Source organism: Prunus avium, chromosome 1, assembly GCF_965620075.1.
Source record: "Prunus avium chromosome 1, drPruAviu1.hap1.1, whole genome shotgun sequence".
Taxonomy (NCBI): domain Eukaryota; kingdom Viridiplantae; phylum Streptophyta; class Magnoliopsida; order Rosales; family Rosaceae; genus Prunus; species Prunus avium.
Genome location: NC_142284.1, coordinates 48,324,631 through 48,347,427, shown reverse-complemented (window position 1 = coordinate 48,347,427; position 22,797 = coordinate 48,324,631). Strand labels below are relative to the sequence as shown.

Sequence of the window (22,797 nt, the reverse complement as noted above, 5' to 3'; positions counted from 1 at the left end):
AGAAAATTACAGTATATGACTAGAAACAAGATAAATTTGACCATCATGTATTGGTGAATTTATCTCATATGTTTCATGATGTTGAAGATGAGAGAGCGGATCAATGATGCTTGTTTCTTGCACCCTGTAGACTGTAGTAGTGAGTCTCCTTTATTGACCAACAAAATGACCATCCTCTTGAAACTTTTTTTATTTTGGGGGGTTATAAACAGAGTCCTTTTTAGAGTCTGAATTAGATAATCACACAAAAGAAATTAGATGTCAATCTCTGAATCAGTCACTAATTAGGAAAACTTAAGGATGGAGTAGCAATCAGAGGATGGTAAGCCTCAAATTATCAGATTTTCTGTCTAGAAGCAGCAGCAAGCTCTTCCAAAGGTATTGACCAAAAGATGGAGATCCTACAAAGAAAGTCATGGAGTAAACAAGACATATAATTGGCTGTAAAAAGTAATCAACTACCTTCCATTATTGCATCTTTCAAAAAGTAATTAAAGTGGTATTCATTGACTTGGAAGTCTTCGATTAGGTTCAGTGCATGAATTATAGACATAATAAATTAATTAACAGAGTCAAATTCTTTTTTGAATAATTAATTGACTAATTAGTAGCATTTCCCATGTCATGTCATAATTTCAAACAAGATAAAGAAAAACTTGCGAATCTCGAACTGAGAAGCTGCCTCGCATTTGCCAAACTCACCCGCCACAGGCTCAGACTCGGAGCAACTAGTAATGGCAGTGACAGATTTCTTCGCCGGAGAGATCGCGACGGAGCTTCTGAAGACCCTCATAGACATCTCCAGAAAGTCATGTATCAGCAAAGGAACTGCAGAGAGCCTCATAGCCTATCTCAATGATCTCCTCCCCATAATTCAAGAGATCAAATACTCTGGCGTGGAGCTACCAGCCGCACGCCAGTTCCAGCTCGACGGCTTCTCCGAAGTTCTGAAACAGGGCCTCGAGCTGGCCAACAAGGTCCTCTCCTCCCCACGCTGGAACGTCTACAAGAACCTCCTCTTGGCCCGGAAGATGGAGAAGCTTGAGAAGACGGTGTCCAGATTCATCCAGGGCCCATTTCAGGCCCATATATTGGCTGACGTGCACAAAATGAGGTTTGAAACTGATCAGCGGTTCGACCGGATTGAAGGGAACCAGCGGCTGGAGCAGCGGCTTGGGGCTTTAAAGATTGGAACTTGTAGTGGTGGTGGTGGCGGCGGTGGATGGATGGAAGAGGCTGTGAGGAGGGTGGAGGAGGAGGGGAAGATGAAGTGGGAGATCAGCAATTCATTAGTTTTGGGATTGGGTTTGGGGATGAAGAAGGTGAAGGAGATGATTTTTAGGAGAGAGGATTTGAGGGTTGTTGGGATTTGTGGGATTGGAGGCTCTGGAAAAACCACTCTTGCTAGAGAGCTTTGTAAGGATGATCAAGTTAGATGTGAGTAATTAAAGCTTCCAACTTTTTCTTCTTTTTGCTTCTTTTTCAGTATATTCTTTAATGGGTTCTCTAAAATTTGAGTTTTCTTTAATGGGTTCATTTGAATTTCTAATCAAACATTGACTCTGTTTTTTGTTTATCACCATTTGCATGCCATGCAGCTTACTTCCAGGAAAGAATTTTGTTCCTGACGGTGTCACAGTCTCCAAATGTGGAGCAGTTGAAAGCGAAGATTGTGGGATTTATTATGGGGAACCAAGTTTTGAGTCCTACTTCTGTGCTTCCTCAATGGAATCTGCAATATGAGTGGCTTAACGTAACAAAAACTCTGGTGGTTTTGGATGATGTGTGGTCACTCGCAGAGCTTGAGCCACTGCTCTTTAAAATTCCCGGTTGCAAGATACTTGTAGTCTCACGTTTCAAATTCCCAAAAGTTATAGATGCCACTTATGACGTGGAGTTGTTAAAGGAAGATGAAGCCCTCTCTCTGTTTTGCCACTCTGCTTTTGGCCAAAAGTCCATTCCTCCTGCTGCTGATAAAAATTTGGTGAAGCAGGTACTCTCTTACAATTACTCTCCATTTTCCACTAATTAAAGTGGGTTCTCTAGGTTGCCTTTTTCTTCTTCTCTAAACTATTAGCTGATTGTTTGCTTCAACTTTAGATTGTTAACGAGTGTAAGCGACTTCCTCTGGCTCTTAAAGTGATTGGAGCTTCATTAAGGGACCAGCCTGAATGGTATTGGGCCAATGCAAGGAGCAGGTTGTCACGAGGAGAAGCTATTTGTGAGTCCCATGAGAATAATCTACTTCAACGGATGGCAATAAGTGTGAACTGCTTACCCCGAAAAGTTAAGGAATGTTTCTTGGACTTGGGTGCCTTTCCAGAAGACAAGAAGATCCCTCTTGATCTGCTTACCAACATGTGGGTTGAAACACACGGTATTGATGAAGAAGAAGCGTTGGCTATTCTTGCCGAGCTTTCAGATAAGAATCTCCTTACCCTGGTGAAAGATTCAAGGTATTGATGTTGCCAATACATTCTGTTTAATGTCTAATGAATCTGAGTTTTTAACGCTTTGTTTGTGTTATTGTTGTAGAGATGGAGATATATATAGCAGTTCCTATGATATCTCTGTTACACAGCATGATGTGCTGAGGGACCTTGCTCTTCATTTGAGCGATGATGACGGCGTAAATAATCGCAGTCGATTACTTATGGCAAGAAGAGAGGAAGAGCTTCCAAGAGAATGGGACAGGTATTCAGATCAGCCATTTAATGCCAGGATTGTATCAATTCATACAGGTATTACCATGCCCTGAATGATCCTATTTGATTAAATTTAAGGTTGTTTATTACAAGTCTTTCGACCCGAGCTAAAACAATTTATCACTCTACAATATAGGTGAAATGAAAGAGATGGACTGGTTCCAGATGGAGTTCCCTAAATGTGAAGTGCTCATTTTGAATTTTGCCTCCAACGAGTACCTTTTACCTCCCTTCATTGCCAACATGCCAAAGCTGCGGGCATTGATAATAATGAATTACGGTACATCAAATGCAACCCTCCATGGGTTTTCAGTGTTGTCAATTCTGCCCAAGTTGAGAACCCTCTGGCTTGAAAAAGTTTCGGTCCCTCAATTATCCCCCACCTCCTTGAAAAATTTGAGGAAATTTTCAATAATCCTATGCAAGATTAGTAACAGGCTTGATCAATCAGCCTTTCCTCGGCTAATGGAACTCACAATCGATCATTGTGACGATTTAATCACACTGCCTTCATGCATTTGTGAAATACATTTGCTCAAGAACCTGAGCATAACCAACTGCCACAGCTTATACCAACTGCCAACTGATCTGGATAAGCTGAAATCTCTGCAAATCCTAAGGTTATATGCATGTCCGGCACTGCAGACGCTTCCTGCTGGCATTTGTGAGCTTCTTTGTTTGAAATACCTAGACATTTCCCAATGTGTTAATTTGAGGTGCCTTCCCAAAGGCATTGGTAAGTTAGCAAATTTGGAAAAGATTGACATGAGGGAGTGTTCAAAAATCAGGCACCTACCAGAATCTGCTACAACATTACATTCTCTGCGTCGTGTAGTATGCGATGAAGAGATGTCTGGGCTGTGGAGAGATGCAGAGAAGGGATTGCCGGACCTTCTTGTACAGGTAGCAGAGAAACATTTCGATCTGGACTGGCTTGACGAGTGAACAAATTGTACCAATATTTGGCTGTATCTTTGTATTATTACTTTACGTAAATTGTAAATAACTTGTCCACCATGTAAAGTAGAAACTTGGTTTCTGTCATCTTTCAAGACTTCATAAGTTGTTCAAGTGCTGTCAATTTCTTCTTTTACCATCCTTATGATAAGGCGGCTAGGGAGCAACAGAGTGACTTAACTCACAAGCAACTTAGCATGAAGCCAAAAGTTAGGACAAGAAATTTTGAATATTTAGTTACGTTTCTTTGACATACACTTGTTTATGGTCTTGGTTGGGGTTGATATTTTCATGCATTTTTTATTTTATTTTAAATTTTTGTTTTTTTGGAGCTTACATGGCTCTTTGAATAGTCTACCCCTCATCTCACCTATCCCATAACATCATTTTAGCTCATCAAAATGATAATAAATGATAAATCCATCAGGCCATGGAGATAACTTAAATTGGGTCAATTTAGTGATAGTATAAAAATTGTAGATTTTTGGATTATTGTTGTTTTTTTAATTTCTTCTTTTTATGATTTGGGTTTTAGATTAGCAGCCAACGCAACGCGTATTGAGAAGAAAGAGAGAAAACGTGTGGGAGCCATGACAGATGGAACCTCAAGTGTGCTTGACGCTTCTTTAGTCAATTCCGAGCTTGGTTTTCAGCGAATGGTAGTCGCTAAAGCTTTGGAGCATTCACATTCTTGGTCTTCGACGACTACATTATAGATTATACAATATATTGATGATATAAAATCTGGCCAGGTAACATTTTCTTTATAGTTTTGTTGTTTTCGTTACAAACAAAAGTTAGTGGTCTACGATATTAATTTAAGATCACTGGTGATTAAGATTGGCACTGATGGATTTCATCATCATCTCACCACCGCTTTCATCAGATTATGGAGAATTGAAAATGGAGCAAAGGGGCGATGTGCTTTTTGTTTGGTTTCTGTTTTCTTGCCCTTTTGGCTTGTTCCCTTTTGGTTATTTCAATTACACAGAAAACAGAAAGAAAAAAAATCAAGGGGCGTATGGTTATATATATAATTAATAACAAGCCTCAATGTCATGCACATAAACACAACAAATATACACATGTTATGTACTACATTCACAGATATCTGCTGGGAATGTACTCGCGTATCCTAACAGGTAGACTGTAAAATTCCTCATTTCTAGAATCTCCCTTCCGGCTTTGGAAGGGTCTCCACCATGCAAGCCCTCTGTCAGCAGCTGAGTGCTTGGCGTCAAGTGTGTTATCGAGCAGCGTCCCGACAATTATTGCCACTGTCGGGCTCGATGAGAAGATCGTGTTCACTATGTCATCAAACTGCACTCATCAAAATGATGGAGTATTTCAGATAAACAAAACCATCATCATCATCACAAAGAGAGAGAGAGAGAGAGAGAGAGAGAGAGAGTTTCAGCCTATTGTCTATGTAACTTACCCATATTCCATCTGTTCTAACTGGTCCGACACCGTTTGGAGTCGTGTTACTGATAAAGTATTGAGGTATTGATATCCCAAGAAACAGGGAAAGACCCAAAACATAGATGTTTCTCAAGGAATTATTATTTGCAAATTGCATGAACGTGATCCCAACAGCAGCTGCAGATAGAGGAAACAAAGGTAAGAATTTTCATGATAAATGAACATTTAAAAAAATGGTAGCAGAATCACTCACCAACAATCCCAAATAACACGCAGTATATGGCAGCAAATATCGGCGAAGGAATAGATGCAAAGAAAGCACCAAACTTCCCTGAAAGGCACAAATTAACATTATCAAACACAATGTGGTAAACACAGGGAATGTCTTTAGTGCACTTCAAAATGGCAGGACAGAACAAACCAAATATAGAGAAGAAGAACATGAAAGCAGTTGAAATCTGCACCACTCTCCTGCTCCCTATGTGTGTCAATCCAAGGAGGCCAACATTTTCACTGCAACATCATTTAGAGCCATGAGTAAATTCCTAATCTTCAATAGAAACAGATATGTCAAAGTAAAAAGGGTTTGCTTTCTTACACGGATGCAGTTGTACCAACAGCAGCACCAAAAATTCCTTCAAGCAGCATTCCAACACCCTGCATTTGAACATATAGAAATAGAACCACATATTATCTAACTGTTCAGCAATATAGGGTTTCTTTTTTGGTCTGATAGGGTTTCTTTCCAGTTCTATTAAAGCATTTACAGATACATAGTACGGGTGAGGGGAGGGAGGAAGGAGCTGCATGAGTATTTGCAATACCTGTAGGCCAATACTTTGGCTTATTACACTTGCTGGAGGGGGCGTAGCACCTGCAAGCCGTGCTGCTGCAAAATATGTTCCAGTTGACTGCAACAGAAGATATTATTTAACCCATAAAAAATTGTGCGTAGTAGTATAGTACTATATCTAAGTGCGTAAAAAGGTGAAGCAGGTCAAAAGAGCCTTGGACAGTATAAATGCCAAAAATGTTTGAGATGTTTAAATAAATTGGGTCTATAGAATAGATACTAACTTCTGCGGATGTAACAAGTGCTGCTCCCATCATGCCAAAGACATGGCTCGCTCTGAATATGGGTTTACCCCATTGAAATGGGTATGGGATTCTAACCCTTCATTTGAAACAACAATATTAACAATGTATCAGGAAACGGAAAATTCTTTTGAAGAGAATTTATTAACTTTGTTACACAAGTAGAGAGCCCTGATATCTGTACATACCAAGGAGCAGACGATATAAGGAAAGTGCGATCTGTACGGCAACTTTGTTTAGTCTGCTCTTTAGCATTGTTATAAGCACCAGCCTCAGTGAGGATAGCAGCAAATCCCCAGATAAGCCCAACGCAGAGAAGCAAAGCAAACCTCTCAAGTATGTAATGGGCTCTGGGAAAAACACGCTTCAGATACTGCCAAAACAACATAGTCTTGTTAAGAATATAGACTAAGAACAAAAAGTGGCAGATTGGATAAAATTAATTACCTGTTGGCAAATGACCAGCAGAATCAGCATAGGCAGGCCAATCTCCACACAGTTACCAAGCTGTGTAGAACATCAGAGAGTGAGATAATGGTTTTGATATTATTCTTATGAATGTCATGAAAGCAATGAAGTGTTTTATCGAAGACATTACAAGTGGAAAGCCCCTTGCGAAAAGACCAAGACCAACCACACAAACCACTGGCACGATAACAATGGGACTAAAGAATCTGGTAGAGGAGAAAAATAAAAGCCACAATAGTTAGAAAATAAGGATAATGAAGACCTGATAGAACTTCAAGTGTAGGCTTCTAGCCATCACTCTCAAGATAATGCTTACAAACCTTGTAAAGTTCCCCCATGCCTTACTAAATCCAATGAAGATGTTGACGAAGGAAGAAACAATAAGTGACCCTTGAATCGTTCTCATTGTGACCTCAAACCTCTGCAATCATACACGCTGATCATTCAGATATTCTTTGTCTCAAAGTTTTAAAGTCAAATTGCTCCGAAACCACGGATGCCGATACAAAAGTGTGATTTATCCTCTTTGAATAACATGTTTTGAGCTTTGCATACCTCATGTTCACTTCTGAAAGTCCGATCAGAATAATCATTGATGATTGACAACAGTGGCAGGGTAAAAGAAAATGAAGCAGTCATCACTGTTGGAAGCCTTGTCCCGAGGATTGTTTGAAGCAATGTGTTTATTGCTGCCATAAACAGCATCGTCTGAATCACGCGGGCTTTATCACCCTGTTCAAAGGGAGAATAAAGTCAGAACACTAAGATCAAAGCTAAGTGTGTGTGATCACTAAATATTATAATCTTTATGATATACAGGACATAACTTACATGATCCCCACCCATACGAGGCACAAAAGTACTTGCAATTATAACTATGGATCCAAGCATAACGATATAGTGCTGAAAAGCCAGTAGGAATGTTTCCGCTGCAAAAGGCAAACATCTAGTTATGGCAGTTGATCCCAAAACATCTCATAGGAATAACAGGGGAAATTTGCTGTTCAACTTCTTAAAATATTTTTAAAGTAACATCGTATTCTATTCTGCTAAGCAGGATAACTTGAAATTGGTAATGAAACATCCATTGCACTTATAGATTCGAACACAACAAAATAGATGAGAGAATCGGAACCAAATATGGTAAAAGTGATCTGCTGCAAATTAGGAAAGAATTAAACCCACAAGAAATGACATAAACAATTCTTTAAAATCCACAACACGAACACACTGATTAAGACATGCAACTACTTAACTTAAAAAGTAATACCAATACCAAAAGCATGCACTTTTAATTTTGAACCCAACCATTAAAAAAGAAGCTAACTTTCACCAATAACCAGCTTTTTCCTGCAGGATTTCAAAGAATATAGAATACAGCAATTTAAGTGGGAAGAAAATTTGTCAAAAACCCAGAAAGAAGAAACAGAGCAGAGAGAGAGAGAGAGAGAGAGAGAGAGACTAACGCCAAGAGGGGTTGGAGTGGATGCAAAACTGAAGCTGATGGAGTTGCTCAGTTGGAGCCCAAGTGGGACCCCTTGCCGCCCCAAGAGGCATCTGAGATGGCGGCGGAGCCACCAGTACTGGCGGAGGCTGCTGGTGTTGGTGGTGGCCTGTTTCCCCCATCTTTTGATTTGCTTTTGTTCACTCTTTCACTTCCTTTCTTCTTTCTTTTGAATTTCTGAAGCGTCAGCTTCTTCTTCTTCTTCTTGGTTTAACAACTAGTACTTGCTGTAAATCACCGACACGATCAAATAAAGAAACGGAAAAAACAAAAGGAAATGAGATTGGAAGAGGGTCTTTTCTTTTTTCTGCTTTAATGAAAGAGAAAGTGTTTGTATTGGTATCTTCCAAGCAAGAAAAAGAAAAAAGAAATAGAAAGCTCCTTTTGAATTAAATTCTTAAGAAAGTACAAAGAGCCCAGAACGAAGATCAGAACTCATAGGAAGAGAGAGAGAGAAAGAGAGAGAGAGCGCGCGCGATGTGAACTCATAGGAAGAGATTAGATTACGTTATGATTGTCGTGTACTGAGGAGCATAACCATTAATTGTTTTAGGGGATGGGCAGAACAGAACGCGTGCATCTTAACTCCCTTCGAGGAACTTCCACTTACTTATCACGAGAGTTACAACCTTTCACTTTCCCAGATTAACATTTCATTTTCTCGTATTAACGGTTATGCCATTCCGTTTGTTCTTTTCTTTTTCAGCTGGGGCCAGGGGATGATTCTTCCATGAACAAAAAACCAATTCCTTCATTTCGTTTTCCTCCTTTTTGGGTGTCTGCTTTTGGTTCTGTGGTGTAGCTTTCTGGACATAATTATCTTATGAAAGATTGAAGATTTCGACCACCAACCATGATAATTTTATCATATGTAAAACAAATTTTCACTTATCATTTGTACATTTACTTTTGTTAGTAATTTTTTTCAATATGGTAAGCAAAAATACTCCCATTTATTCATTACATTAACCGTTTAATGAAATTAATAACAATCAACGAAGAAGCTAGAATTGTTTTTAATATGTTATTTTCTCTACAAATTAATATTATTTATTAGGCAAACACTTTCGGTAGCAAAGGGGAGAGTCACCACTCCACCAACAGCCATTGTCTAATCATATTGTAGGTCTTGCCTTATCCGACTGTCTAATCGTGTTTAGAAAATGCAAAATTTCAACGAAATTATGATTATCATGAGTAATTTTCACTTTGCTTAAAAATCTTCCCAAGATTGTGTTCCTCTGGGGTACCATTGTAATATTGGAACAAAATGATGCCTACATGTGACATTGTGCACCATTGCATGGGGTGAGGGTCGTGACAATAGGGATTTAAAATTTCGCGCCAGCCACGTGAAACCCACGCCGTCCGTTGGAACGAGACGAGGTCAGCAGAAGCTGGGGAGCATTTTTGCTCACCACTTTAATCATAGGTGTACCCTCACCACTATCGTCAATGCTTGACATGTGTCCATAGGTGTAATAATGATTCCATAAATATAAAGCAAAAGTTAACTATGGTTATGTCTATGGACACGTATCAAGCATTGAGGATGGTGGTGAGAGTACACCTATTATTAAAGTGGTGAGCAAAAATGCACCCCAGAAGCTGAAGGTTGTTATTTTAATATTGACAACGTTTTCCTGTACTAAATAATCTAGATAAGTAATCAACCATACAGTGATGTGAATATGCATCCAAAATATAATAACCTATGTCTTTTTTCAAATCCTATGAAAGTGACTGCCCTACTGTCGTTATTTTCATTGTTTCACTCTTTCTATCTCTCGTTTATTGTATTACTTCTTCTTTTTTCTCTCTTGGAAGAAAGGGACAATGCAACGGGAGTACATAAGGGTTTTGTCGAGCTAAGGGCCTCAAAGACACACCTCGTTTATCCTTAGAAACTTGATTCATAAATTGTGAAAATTTTAAGACAAGACAAACAATGCACCTTAAACTCGGATCAGAAACATGTGCCTAGAAATGAAATTGTCTCAACTAAGATACTGTTTTTGTAATTGTCAACTTAGGAGGACTGATCCGAGATTGTAAACCATCACTAGGCTTCAGCTATAGCTTTTTGTCAAACAGAGTATAGCATAAAATAAGTTTTCCAAATCAAGATTCTACAACAGATTAAAGGCATGGCAGCGGAACCAACAACAATCGCCAGCCACATGAGAAACAAGACTACTGCGAGAGTACAGGTAATTTGGTGATAACAAAATACAGCACATGAGATATTACAAGAAGAATCAATCAGCCTGCAAGGGGATTGAGAACATGACCGGTGAACAGCACCGTTCCAGTGAATTCTTCTCGGATCAGGAAGAGGAATGGAAGTGCTAAGACTTGAAACCGTCAAAAGGCACTTACAAACTGCTTTTCTTGCTGGTCATGACTCATGAAGGGCGCCTTAACTGTGCTTCCGTCGAGAAGGTGAAAGTCATGCTCTTTTGTTGTTGATGCATCAAATTTCTCGTTCCAAACTCCTTTTGAAGTATAACGCATTTGCAAAGATGAGCTTGGTTGTGCTGTCAACTGACCCGGGAGGAAGTATCTCCTTGATAAGGCCACTAGTCTCCTTTTCAGCCCATGAATTCACTCCATTTAGAAAATATTGCTTTCTATCAGCATACTTGTTATATTATTTCATTAAGAAAAACCCACTAACGAACAGTTGCTTTACTAACTAAATGAAATGGCAATTTCCAAATCAATAAACAATCTGTGATAAGATTGATTGCATAATGCCATAATGGCATTAGCAGCATATTAACATGAAAACACAAGGCTAATTACCAAAAAATTAGTTAAAGTTTGCTGCTTGTTGTTGCAATGAGAGTTTGAATGAAGCAAGGATAGAGTCCCCAAGACTTGCAGCAAGAAAAGTTAGAGACTTTCATTTCATGGGCTTACATTGGTCTGAAAATCGACTTGGGAGAGAGCGGCCTTGTAAGCAGTGTCCACCACCTGCTTGAAAGAAGGCTTGAGTAGAAGAGGCCGGTTGACCCAAATGCCATTCGCAAATGACAAGCAGGGCCCACCACTGAGGAACCCATCGGAGAAGATGACGAGATAAGCTCGGCGGCGAAGGAGTTGAGGTGATCGGCGGACTTGGACTTGAGGATGGAGAGCAGCAGGTCCTGGTTTGGACCCTTGGACCCAGCGGCGATCAGGCTGAGCACCACGTGGATGGACAGCGGGGAGTAGACCACGTTCGATTCCTTGCCCTCAGTCTGAAGTAGCTTCTTGTTAAGCCCCAAAGCGACGTCGTTCTGGTTGCGGATGCTTTCTCTTATTAGATCATCCATTGTTGCCTTATTTTTTAGATGGGAAGGGAAGACATTTCGATTGTTTCAGCTGCAGCTGCTTAAAATGTACGGATATTTATTTGTCGAGTGCACCACATTAACTGATTACTAATTCTAATTGGGTTTGTGTTGCTTGTGCGCTAAGAGCTATTCATCGGAGCTGGGTGACTAAAATAAGTCCGACGACAACTATTCATCGGAGCCAAAAACAACTCTTTGTTAATTTTTTTTTTTTGGGTGTCTTTTTAAAGCTTCGTTTCATTTGATTAATTTAGTAGGAGGTTCTTTCGTTTAGGCATTAATTTTATGATAAATTTCTATCCCTTCTCTCTTGCTTGCTAATATAATAGCATGCTGACTGACGGTGGAGGAAGTGGAGGGGAAGTGATCAGAAAGAAGGAGATGGCCGTGATTGGAAAGCGGGAAAATGCTGGACCATAACCCGAATTACACCAAAATAATTAATAGCAACAATTCAACAAATCATAATCAAGCAGACAAGAAATTGAAAAAAAGAAGGTAAATCAAGCAGACAAGAAAGGAAAATAAAAGTATCCAAAATAGAAAATCAAGCAAAAATATGTCTTTTCGAAATCAAATGAAAGTGACACAGAAGTAAGCATTATACTTGGAAATTTGATTCAGATATTGTGAAAATTTTAAGCATGCACCTCGAACTCGGATCAGAAACATGTGTTTCTAAATGTTTTTGTCTCAACTAAGGTACTATTTTGTAAATGTCAAACTTAGGACTGATAGTTAGCACTAAACCAAAATTGTGGAAACCATCACTCAGTTTCAGCTAAAGCTTCTTGTCAAACAGAGTACATCATAAAATAAGTATTTGGAATCAAGATTCTACAACAGATTGAAGCCATGGCAGCAGAACCAACAACAATCGCCAGCCACATGGGAAACAAGGCTACTACTGAGAGAACGGGTAATTAGGTAATAACGAAATACAGCACATGAACATACATTTTTTTAATACTAAAGTCTGGTGTTGATGTACCTACACATTTCCTCTTAGTACAGGAGATGTTATAATAACAATCAGTCTGCAAGGGGATTTAGAACATGACCGATGAACATGACCGTTCCAGTCAATTCTTCTCGGATCAGGAAGAGGAATGGATGATCGGCCACAAAGTCGGTGGTTATGGGCAGACCTCTCAATTTTATGACACCAGCAGAAGCAGCTGCAGCTTCCGTTCCTTCCTCATTCACTTCAATGAAGGACTTGTGGAATATGCTGGAAACATATAGGTTCTGACCCACAGGAGAGTCCACCATCTCTGTCAAACCTCCACCACTGAAAGGCAACACCACTCCTAGACCCTTCAGAACATTGGAAGCTTCAAACCCGAAAGAGATCTTAAACTTTGGGAGTTTGAAGTCACCCACTTCAACTTGTTGCTTGGGAAGATGGCGATCCAAAAACCCGGACTCAGAACCGAGTTTCTCAACCAAAGATGGCAGCCCATCTTTTGCCTCTGGAAGAAAGACGTGCATGGAGAAACGCCGCTTGTCTTCACCTTGTTTGTAGGGAAGTCCTAAGACTGTGAAACCATCGTAGGAACTTACAAACTGCTTCTTCTTGCTGGTCATGAAGGGTGCCTTAACTGTGCTCCCGTCGAGAAGGTGAAAGTCATGCTCTTTTGTTGTTGATGCATCAAACTTCTCGTTCCAAGCTCCTTTGAAGTATAATGCATTTGCAAAGATGAGCCTGGTTGAGCTGTCAACTGACCCGGGAGGAAGTATCTCCTTGATAAGGCCATTAGTCTCCTTTTCAGCCCATGAATTCACTCCAGAGGCCACTTCAGCAGCCTTGAGCACCAAGAACAATAATTTATGAAATATTGCTATCAGCATACTTATTGTTTCAGTAATAAAAACCCACTGAAAAACAATCAGTCTACTAACTAAATGAGAAGGGCAGAAACAAAGGGCAATTCAACTCATTATGGAGTGCTTTTACCCCCTAGGAATTTTATCATTCTATCATACTTTACACACACACAAACACACATACAAAGTGCAATTAATGGATTGTTTTCTGCAAGTAACTAACTAGTAGGATTGTGTTGCTTGCCAGTCCCGCCAATCAAAACCGACCCATTCTAGAATGTCAATCATTTACCTCAACGATCAATCACATATTATAATTATAAAACGAAAAGAGGAACAGTATAGACCAGCAATTGTGCGATCCCAAGGGTCTTTTGACTAATCATATTACCAGCACGAATACTAATTAGCAAACACTCTGTGATAAGATTTAATAAGGGCAAAGGCTATGCAAAAGCAAAACCACACTAATTAAGAAATTGGTGATAACTCCACAGACAGGCTAAGTAGCCAAAAATTAGTTAAAGTTTGCTGCAATTGGAGATTAAATGAAACAAGTAGGACAGAGCATCAGCAGCAGCGAAAAAAAGTTGGAGACTTCCATTTTATTGTAAGCCAGTGATCAAAACCCACGACGGGTATAGGGGCAAGGGAGCTTACATTGGTCTGAAAATCGACTTGGGAGAGAGCTGCCTTGTAAGCAGTGTCCACCACCTGCTTGAAAGAAGGCTTGAGAGGGAGAGACCCGTCGACCCAAATGCCATTCGCAAATGACAAGCGGGGCCCACCGCTGGGGGACCCGTCGGAGAAGATGACGGAGACGAGCTCGGCGGCGAAGGTGTTGAGGTGATCGGCGGACTTGAACTTGAGGAAGGAGAGGAGCTGGTCCTGGGTGGGGCCCTTCGACCCGGCCGCGATCAGGCTAAGCACCACGTGGATGGACAGCGGCGAGTAGACCAGGTTCGATTCCTTGCCCTCAGTCTGAAGTAGCTTCTTGGTCAGTCCCAAAGCTACGTCGTTCTGGTTGCGGATGCTTTCTCTTAGATCCATTGTTGCTGTGCGTTTGATCGGATAAAATTGCGATTGTTTCCAGCCTTAAAGAGACGGAAGGGCTTCTTAGCATGTAGAAGTCTCCGTGTCGGTCGTCGGTAGTCGGTAGTCGGTAGTCGGTTACCGGTGTAAACGAATCAGATAGACAGATGCCAAGAGGGGAGAAGGACAACAAAGGAGAGCCTGCGGGTCCCGAATCGGTGTCGGTTGGATTCGGCTCTCTTTTGGGCCCGTTGCGTAAGATGTCCACGAAACTGATAATTCAGTGGGCTTATTACAATTAGACCTTGAACTGTTGACTAATTGGGCTTTTAATTTCTCCATATATGGCGCGAAGCGGAAAGATAAACTATTTATTGGACCCAAAAGAAACCATTATATATAAAATAAAATAAAATATTCAAAGAATTTTGTTTCATTTTAGTCTTTACCTTTTTAGGGGAGTTTATAAGCATATTTAAAGTTCAATGGCAGAATTGGAAGAATGTTCCAATTTCCATGTGCATATGAAAACGTACTTTCACTTTTTTTTTTTTTTTTACCTTTTCAATTGAGAGGGGTAATAATATGTTAAACTCGCATACATTACACGCAAGATTGGTTCATTGATTTTGGAGGTCATGGGCAAAAATAAAAATGAGACCTTTTTTGTTTAAGACTTATCTCATTTTTAAAGAAATTTATAATAAAAAGTTTAAAACTTATGTGGTAAGTAGGTTAGTTTGAGTATTATAAAAAAAAAAAGAGTCCATTGTATGAAAGATAAAGAAAAAGACCCAAAAAAGTTCAAAATAAAGCCTAAAAAGCATTAGTTTCACCAAAAAGGCTATAATGAGGAGTTTAGAGTGATGAGCTTATTTGAGAGTTTCATGCTCAGTTTGGAGTTGCTGTGATTTTAAAAGAAGCATCTTATCTTTTAAATTCTGAATGAAAAGGTGTTTAGTAAATTAAGACAAAACTACTTTTTGTCAAAATTGTGGGTCACTGGTAGTAGTTTTTAGAAGCAGCTGAGATGCTGTTTTTAAAAGCTGCTACGGATGGAAGCATGTGGAGTTCTTTAATGAATATTTCAATATGCTTGTACTGTCCTCGTTTATTTTAGAAAATGACGTGATTTACCCTATTCATTTTTCACGATCGAATCTCCATTCCCACCTCAATCCTATGTAGCTCTCTCTTCCCACTCTCCATTAATCTCTCATTTTTCTCACAAATCTCTAATATCTCCAAATTATTTTTTCTCACAATCCCACCATCAACAAATGTGAGGAAATCAATAGACTTAAACATTTTAAATGGTTTGATGGTTAGATTGAATCCCTCAAATAAACTCATCACTCTAAACTCTTCATTGTAGAAGCTCCCTTAGTTTCACACATAAAACGCCTTTTTTGCTAGTATACTTGTTGGACTGGAGGTGGGTAGGAAGCCATGTGTCATCACTCAGCCCGCACACGTTGTAAACTGTGCCTAACTACACAAATGTTAGGACTCGAACCCATAATCTTACTTAGGAGAGCAATTGCTTCAAATTACTACACTAGTGGGTCATTTTTAAAACCCACATTCATTTTTGTGTAAGTTTACCTTACCTTGAGCCTTATCTTTTATGTGTTTAGGAAATCATGTGCTAATTTCAATTACCAATTGGGCTGGATCTTATTGACTATAATTTAGTTGCAAAGCTATAATTAGTTGACTAATTAGTAACCTCTGTCATAACGTGTCACAATATCAAACAAGATTAAAAGAATAAATAAGTAAATAAAAAGGCTTACTAAGCTCTCAAACTCAAACTTACCAAATTCACCCGCCACATGCTTAGAGCGATTAGTAATGGCACTGACAGACTTCTTCGGCAGTGAGATCGTGACGGAGCTTCTAAAGACGCTGATAGCCATCTCAGGAAAGTCATGGCTCAGCAAAGGAAACACAGACAACCTCATATCCTCCATCCAAGAGCTCCTCCTCATAATTCAATAGATCAAGTACTCTAGCGTGGAGTTACCAGCCATACCTCAGTTACAGCTTGACCGCTTCTTTGAGCTTCTGAAACAGGGCCTTGACCTGGCCTACAAGGCCCACGCCTTGTCACGCTCGCGTATCGACAAAAACATCTCATTTGCCTGAAACTAAAATTCTTTAAAAAAATAAATAAAGCTTCAAGTTGGTGTATAAATACCTAAGTAAGCTATCTTGAGCTTGAGCTGGAATCGGTGGAGTTGGTAGAGGGAGGAAGAGAAGAGAATAAGGCGGTAAAGGGAAAGAGACTTGGGGCTATACTGTTTAAAAAGTATAGCCGAATAGAGTAAATTACCAATTTCACCCTCCCTCCTCCTCTTGTTTACATACTCGCCACTCCCTCTATTTCTCTCTTTCCACCAATCAACCCCAACCCCTGCCCTTTTTAGTTCAATGCAATTAGGATTGATTCCCAATTTAGGGTTTTGATCTTCTGCATCAAAAAACCACGAAATGTAATCAGACGACAACAATGACCAGGATTTCTATAGTGGTGGCGGCGACGACACAGCCACCGCTATGGACAGTGATGAAGCTGGAGTTGCGGATTACGAGGGTTCCCTTTTGGGCTTAAGTGCATAAAATTTACCCATACACTAAGTGGGTTTAGTTATATCTCTCAAGTGGACCAAGTTGTGGGCTTATATCAAGCTTAGACCTTAAAATGTTGACTAATTGTGCTTTAAAATTCGATTTAGATTTCATTGGACCCAAAAGAAATCATCAAAAGAAAAGAAAAAAAGTGTTTCATTTGAGTCTTTACGTTTTCAGGGGAGCTTTATAAGCATATTGAAAGTTCAGGGGCACATTGAAAGAATGTCTTAAGTTGAGGGGCATTGCTAAAATTTTCCATACGGACCTTTTAAAGTGCTTTAATTAATTTCATTATAACAAAATATTGATTTAGGAGCTGATACAATATATAAATGCATTATGCATGCGCATGCAGGTGGAGTAGCTAGAGCTACGTACTATATAATGATTTATTTATAAGGAGCATCTTTACCAGCTACTACATTTTGTGTCCCTTCCCTTTTGTATGCGGGAAAGATTAGCTCGACTAATTTCAACAGTTGAAAGAAGAAGATGCCATTTAGGAGAGAGACAAATAAGGCACCAGCTTTGAGGTGCCCCTTCTACCATACTCGCTTTCTTTAATCCCAAAAGCCTTTGTTAAACGAACTACTTTGACATTTTTCAGCTCTGATATCTCACGTCTCACTAATATGGTAATGCCCTGATTGGATAATTAAGAAACAAAATGCAGCCAATCAAGTGTTTCCCAAGATGCCACTTGGTTCCTTTTTGTTGGTATTGTCAATGTAGCAGCAGCAGCATCCATGAGTTTCTATATATAAAGCTAGTGATCACTGGAGCTTAGTATCAAACTCATTCAACCTCCACAAAACTGAGAAGCAAAAGGCTTCTTTGTGCACCTTAATTAGGTTCCTTGCTACCACAATGGTAAGCCTTCTCAGTTCAGCAAAGTTGTTTTTCTTTAGGACCTAAGAAAATTCCTAAACATACTCGACGTGGGGTTTTCATTTGGCAGCTATTGTTCTATGTACTTAATTCAGTTTCTAATTTGAAATTATGAACAGGGCATCTGCGGCGGAGGATTTGAAGGGCAGCCTAAGCAGGCAGCAAGGCTAGGAGGAAATCGAGCTGCACTTTTTGTATACGGTGGGTGACTATAAATAATTGACACTAAAACCACTCATTTTCTACATTTTGCACTCACTAATTAGTTTCTCTTTTAATTATTGATGGGGAATAAATATGTATGTATGCATGCAGCCACGGAGGGTCTTGAGAACATGTCATTTGTTGCAAATGCTATGAGCCTTGTGACTTACTTCTATGGATATATGAACTTGAGCTTGACAAAGTCGGCCACCACCCTTACCAATTTCATGGGAACTGCATTCATACTAACACTTGTTGGTGGATTCATATCTGATACCTATTGGTCAAGGTTCAAAACTTGTGTCGTCTTCGGATTCATCGAATTACTGGTACGTTTTTCTACAAGAAGAACTCAGAAATTGAATTAATTTTTTTCTTACACTTGCTAATTCTGTCACTACTATTATTCTGCTCTGTTAGTTCTGATACTGTTTAGATAAAAGAAAGTGAGGTAAAGTTTGAAAATATTGTCTCTTCTGAAAGAAAACGACACTCAATTTTCAACTTTAATTATAAAGGTTTCATCTTAATATATGTGGTTTTTATTTGTCCCTTTGTACCATGTGAGTGGCAAGTTGCATGTACCTACAACTACAACAAAATAACTAAAAGATATTCATCCAAAGAAAAACTTTCTGAAGCCAAGCCATGGCCTGCAGGCTGCAACAAATATATATATATATTGGATGACGAATGGATGATGATCGAACATGCAAACAATAAACAATAAGGTCGACTTTGTTTTTTTATTTTTTATGTTTTTGGGATTAATATATTTGCAACTTTCCAGACCCATCCCTCTTAATTACATGATTTCCACAATTGCAGGGACTTGGGTTGTTAACTGTACAAGCACACTTCCACCAGCTAAGACCGTTCCCATGCCAAAATGTTACACCAGGACCAGGCCAAACATGCGAGGCTGCAGACACAAACCAACTTGCAATCCTCTACACTGGCCTCTACCTAATTGCATTAGGCACCAGCGGCGTCAAGTCGGCTTTACCAGCTTTGGGAGCTGACCAATTCGACGAGAAGGACCCGAACGGGGGAGCACAGTTGTCGAGCTTCTTCAACTGGTTCTTGTTCAGCCTCACCGTTGGAGCCATTTTTGGTGTCACCTTTGTTGTATGGATAAGCTCGAACCGGGGCTGGGACTTGGCCTTCGCTTTGTGCACCGTGGCAGTCTTCTTTGCTGTTGTGTTTGTGTGCATGGGAAAGTCTCTGTACAGAAACAATGTTCCCAAGGGCAGCCCCCTCCTAAGTATCCTACAGGTAGCCACAAGTTTTGTGTCAATAATTGGTCCCCTGCATCACTCTGCTCTGTTATATATGCTCATAAATTTATTGGTTCCTCAATATTGATATATTGTTTTTGAATGTTCAGGTTCTTGTGGCTGCTACCAAAAACCGAAAGCTTCGAATTCCGGAGAATGCAGATGAGTTACATGAGATCCATGACAAAGAAGGAGGGGAACAAAATGAACTTCTTCAGAGAACAGATCAATTCAGGTACATTAAAATAACTACACTTTGAAATCCGGCCCCCTCCTACAGTCCTACTTCAAATAAGCTTAATAGTAAATATAATTTCGCAGATTTTTGGACCGGGCGGCAATCTTTGGTGCCACTACTGCTGATGGTTCTTCAACATCTAAAGCTCATGGATCCTGGAACCTGTGCACAGTCACACAAGTTGAAGAAACAAAGCTCCTAATTCGCATGCTCCCAATCATATTCAGTACTGTCTTCATGAACACGTGCATGGCACAGCTTCAGACCTTCTCAATCCAACAAAGCAATACCATGGACACGCATATCCTTGGCTTCAAAATTCCCGGCCCATCAATCCCAGTAATCCCTTTACTGTTTATGTTCTTTCTCATCCCAATATACGAGAGAGTTTTTGTGCCAATTGCTCGAAAATTCACTGGAATTCCAACTGGGATACGACACCTTCAGCGGATCGCAGTTGGGTTGGTGCTCTCTGTTATTTCCATGGCGGTTGCTGCGCTCATAGAGACTCGCAGAAAATCTGTGGCCATTGAACACAACATGGTGGACAGTATTGAGCCTCTGCCGATGAGCGTGTTTTGGCTGGGCTTGCAGTATGCCATTTTTGGAGCAGCAGATATGTTTACTTTGGTAGGGCTCTTGGAGTTTTTCTATGCTGAGAGCGCAGCTGGTATGAAGTCACTGAGCACAGCCATCTCATGGTGTTCAATTGCATTTGGCTACTTCTTGAGCTCAATGGTGGTGGAGGTGGTCAATAAAGTCAGCGGAGGGTGGCTGGCTAGTAATAACTTGAACAGAGACAAGTTGAATTATTTCTACTGGTTGTTGGCAGGGCTGAGTGTACTGAATTTTGTAGCTTATTTGATCTGTGCATCTTGGTATAAGTACAAAAAGGTCGAAGTTTTCAAGCAATGTGACTTGAACGGAAAGGTTGAATTGGTGAAAGCCTAAGTAGGGAGGCTAGAATTAAAGGTTTTATTGTGGTATTCAAAGGATAATTAGCATATAATATTGTAATGAGATCCCATAATTATTTATAAAAGTTGGTTTCTTTGTTGTATTAAACCTAGCCACTCCCTCTCTAAAGGGTCTTTTTTTGCTAATTATCTAATTTAGTTTCTATATTTGAAAGAAGATCAAAGCTTAAGATTTCCTTTAAAAGTTGAAATACAAAATAAAAGAAAAACACACAAGGCCAAAGTTAGTCGAAACTAGTAATGAAGTCAAAAACAAAATAAGATCTGTATAACGTTTGTTTCTTTTCAATGAACAATTTATTTACAAGACCAATTAGGAGTGTTATTTACCAATTGACATGTACTGTTTCATCCATCATCCAGAGAAAGGGCAAGGACACAGACGACCCCTTGCCACCTTAATCTGTAAAACATTCTCAAACAAGAGTGCTATGTTACAATATGTTTACTCTACCACTTCACATCCAACGTTAGCGCCTCAGAAGGTACAAGGACAGATGAGGACTTGGTGAAGGAAATATTGGACATCAAACTACTCCACGCAACTGAATCTGCCACAATGAAGGGCCTAATCTTTTTAACCAAGAGAGGCTTCACCCTCCCAAATTCCACTCTTGCCAAAACTTCATACCAAACCCGTTCAACAGCCGGCCTAGTTCTCCATCCTGCCTTGCCCTGGAGTGCACCATTCCTCCGAAATTCCTTTTCGATCTCAAGCTTGAAACGGACAACAGTCGAAGCTTTGATTTTCCCTTCAACAAATCCCGACAAACCGCTTTGGCGAATTCTATCACCAAGAAAGCTTTTCCAAATTCTTTCCAGCATAGATATCCTCAAACGTAAAGAATCAATGGGGCAAGCCCGTTTCTTGTAAGCATGGCTTCTGTAGCACTTCTCTGGCAAGAACTCAATTATCTCCTTGGACATAAATTTGGTCTCAATGTGGGCATCAGGATTTCGAGTCTTGTATGCAACCAACGTTGCAGGCCCTAAAACACGAATAGGAAATAATGGTGTGCAGTATGAATGCCAAATAGGCCAAAACTCACTTTTCTCCTTGCCAATAGCACCACTTCCCTTTGATGATAAACCAAGATCAGATGCATGAAACACAGAGACTTCTGTAGCTCCACTTACTTCAACAGTGATGCCTTTACCAACAAGAACCCTTTTAAACCCACTATATGTAGTGTTCATCTACAAAATATAAACGCCAATAATGTATTAAAACACACTCACTGTTCAACCCAGTTACTATATGCAGTGTTGAGCTTTTAAGAGATCATTGCAAGTGTGATTCTTGAGCTAGCTATTTGTGCATGAAATTGACCAAAAGCTCACAAACCATTTGAACATTCAAAGACAGTTTGAAGATTGTATCGATGCAACTATTAAAACTCTGAAATTGAACATTCAATTAAGCACTGAGTTATGAAATAGAGCGTACCGGCAATGAAAGGGAGAGGTGATGGGTGCCGCCGACCCGTAACTCAAAGGGACCCTCCACTTTGAAGGTGTCAACTACAGCCATGGAGCTGAGCTCCTTAACGAGAGAGCCAAAATGGGTTCTGGGTTGCCTGAACTTTTTCCAGGAAGAGACGTCGTCGGAGAACAAGACCCCTACGGGGATCTTCCCGAATCCGACCCGGAACTCATATCGCTGGGCGCTCCCGAAGCGAACCCTGCTGGCATCCAACCTCGAAACCCTGATGTCCTGCAAATACCACTTGTGCTTGGCCGATATTTTCTTTAACACATCCTTCAAATTTGGCAAAAATGGGAAAGAAAATTAGTAATTAAAAATCAAAGAGAGAAGAAATCATGTAAATAAGATGGAGGAGGAGGAAGAAGTACCTGCAAGATTTGGGTGGTGGAAGAATTAAAAGCAAGAATTGATTGAAGTGGGAATATAAGGAAGAGGATGAGGGAGAAGGGGAGAGCGCCGGTCCTCCTCATCTTTGTAAATTGTAATTGTATGTTTCTTGAACCACTGACTAAGCGAAAGGGATCGCATCCCACTCTCTCTTCTGAACCACCGACTTACCCACCACAACAACCGCCATGTTTGCTTCTGCGTTTTGGATGAATGATTGATGATAAGGCCTTGTTGATCGGACGGTTCAATTTAATTAGCTGCCGCTTTTCTTTTTTTTCTTTTTTTTTTTTGGTCGGCTATAATTATTAGTTCATACAGTTGTGCTGGGTCTGTTCACTTTCAAGTTTTTTTTTTG

At 39.9% G+C, this 22,797-nt stretch overlaps 5 protein-coding genes and 1 pseudogene across 6 annotated transcripts; 2 read left to right on the top strand and 4 right to left on the bottom strand.

Moving 5' to 3' along the window:
* The first annotated feature begins 607 nt into the window (after positions 1-607).
* Positions 608-3,749, top strand: ADR1-L1 (ADR1-like 1). Its single transcript, XM_021965299.2, has 5 exons — positions 608-1,437; positions 1,599-1,993; positions 2,101-2,456; positions 2,536-2,741; positions 2,842-3,749. The coding sequence occupies exons 1-5, from the start codon at positions 735-737 to the stop codon at positions 3,648-3,650; spliced, it is 2,469 nt and encodes an 822-aa protein (XP_021820991.1). The 5' UTR covers positions 608-734; the 3' UTR covers positions 3,651-3,749.
* A 914-nt stretch (positions 3,750-4,663) lies between these two features.
* On the bottom strand, positions 4,664-8,730 carry PDE135 (Xanthine/uracil permease family protein). Its single transcript, XM_021965312.2, has 14 exons — positions 8,114-8,730; positions 7,479-7,576; positions 7,203-7,379; positions 6,968-7,068; positions 6,778-6,853; positions 6,627-6,686; positions 6,368-6,552; positions 6,162-6,258; positions 5,909-5,995; positions 5,683-5,741; positions 5,506-5,597; positions 5,338-5,415; positions 5,101-5,261; positions 4,664-4,982 (listed from the first exon to the last, which is right to left on the bottom strand). Exons 1-14 carry the CDS (start codon positions 8,271-8,273, stop codon positions 4,764-4,766), a joined length of 1,650 nt encoding a protein of 549 aa, XP_021821004.1. The 5' UTR covers positions 8,274-8,730; the 3' UTR covers positions 4,664-4,763.
* Positions 8,731-10,138: 1,408 nt separating this feature from the next.
* Positions 10,139-11,892, bottom strand: LOC110762596 (serpin-ZX pseudogene; annotated as a pseudogene).
* Positions 11,893-12,277: 385 nt separating this feature from the next.
* Positions 12,278-14,489, bottom strand: LOC110762594 (serpin-ZX). The gene is made up of 2 exons (XM_021965238.2): positions 13,977-14,489; positions 12,278-13,295 (listed from the first exon to the last, which is right to left on the bottom strand). Exons 1-2 carry the CDS (start codon positions 14,364-14,366, stop codon positions 12,522-12,524), a joined length of 1,164 nt encoding a protein of 387 aa, XP_021820930.1. The 5' UTR covers positions 14,367-14,489; the 3' UTR covers positions 12,278-12,521.
* Positions 14,490-17,795: 3,306 nt separating this feature from the next.
* Positions 17,796-20,673, top strand: LOC110762571 (protein NRT1/ PTR FAMILY 4.5-like). 2 transcript variants are annotated; one of them, XM_088245783.1, is made up of 6 exons: positions 17,796-17,852; positions 17,990-18,071; positions 18,186-18,403; positions 18,903-19,349; positions 19,462-19,586; positions 19,673-20,673. In XM_088245783.1, the coding sequence occupies exons 1-6, from the start codon at positions 17,850-17,852 to the stop codon at positions 20,538-20,540; spliced, it is 1,743 nt and encodes a 580-aa protein (XP_088101909.1). In that variant the 5' UTR covers positions 17,796-17,849; the 3' UTR covers positions 20,541-20,673. The 2 variants fall into 2 exon arrangements, with proteins under 2 accessions (XP_088101909.1, XP_088101911.1); XM_088245785.1 differs by lacking the exons at positions 17,796-17,852; positions 17,990-18,071; positions 18,186-18,403 and adding an exon at positions 18,419-18,805.
* A 134-nt stretch (positions 20,674-20,807) lies between these two features.
* LOC148297943 (signal peptidase I) lies at positions 20,808-22,667 on the bottom strand. Its single transcript, XM_088245788.1, has 3 exons — positions 22,421-22,667; positions 22,014-22,325; positions 20,808-21,763 (listed from the first exon to the last, which is right to left on the bottom strand). The coding sequence occupies exons 1-3, from the start codon at positions 22,520-22,522 to the stop codon at positions 21,017-21,019; spliced, it is 1,161 nt and encodes a 386-aa protein (XP_088101914.1). The 5' UTR covers positions 22,523-22,667; the 3' UTR covers positions 20,808-21,016.
* Between the last annotated feature and the right edge of the window lie 130 nt (positions 22,668-22,797).

Bases quoted from the DNA above. Each gene is read 5' to 3' on its own strand.
- ADR1-L1 (XM_021965299.2), top strand. From the start codon at position 735: ATGGCAGTGACAGATTTCTTCGCCGGAGAGATCGCGACGGAGCTTCTG. The intron at 1,438-1,598 runs GTGAGTAATTAA...CATGCCATGCAG, and splicing joins TAAGGATGATCAAGTTAGAT to CTTACTTCCAGGAAAGAATT. The intron at 2,742-2,841 runs GTATTACCATGC...TCTACAATATAG, and splicing joins GATTGTATCAATTCATACAG to GTGAAATGAAAGAGATGGAC.
- PDE135 (XM_021965312.2), bottom strand. From the start codon at position 8,273: ATGGGGGAAACAGGCCACCACCAACACCAGCAGCCTCCGCCAGTACTG. The intron at 7,380-7,478 runs GTAAGTTATGTC...CCCTTTGAACAG, and splicing joins CTCGTATGGGTGGGGATCAT to GGTGATAAAGCCCGCGTGAT. The intron at 6,553-6,626 runs GTAATTAATTTT...TTGTTTTGGCAG, and splicing joins TGCTGGTCATTTGCCAACAG to TATCTGAAGCGTGTTTTTCC.
- LOC110762594 (XM_021965238.2), bottom strand. From the start codon at position 14,366: ATGGATCTAAGAGAAAGCATCCGCAACCAGAACGACGTAGCTTTGGGA. The intron at 13,296-13,976 runs GTAAGCTCCCTT...TTGGTGCTCAAG, and splicing joins AAGTCGATTTTCAGACCAAT to GCTGCTGAAGTGGCCTCTGG.
- LOC110762571 (XM_088245783.1), top strand. The intron at 18,072-18,185 runs GTGGGTGACTAT...GTATGCATGCAG, and splicing joins AGCTGCACTTTTTGTATACG to CCACGGAGGGTCTTGAGAAC. The intron at 19,587-19,672 runs GTACATTAAAAT...ATAATTTCGCAG, and splicing joins CAGAGAACAGATCAATTCAG to ATTTTTGGACCGGGCGGCAA.
- LOC148297943 (XM_088245788.1), bottom strand. From the start codon at position 22,522: ATGAGGAGGACCGGCGCTCTCCCCTTCTCCCTCATCCTCTTCCTTATA. The intron at 22,326-22,420 runs GTACTTCTTCCT...CCAAATTTGAAG, and splicing joins CCACCACCCAAATCTTGCAG to GATGTGTTAAAGAAAATATC. The intron at 21,764-22,013 runs GTACGCTCTATT...TATATTTTGTAG, and splicing joins ACCTCTCCCTTTCATTGCCG to ATGAACACTACATATAGTGG.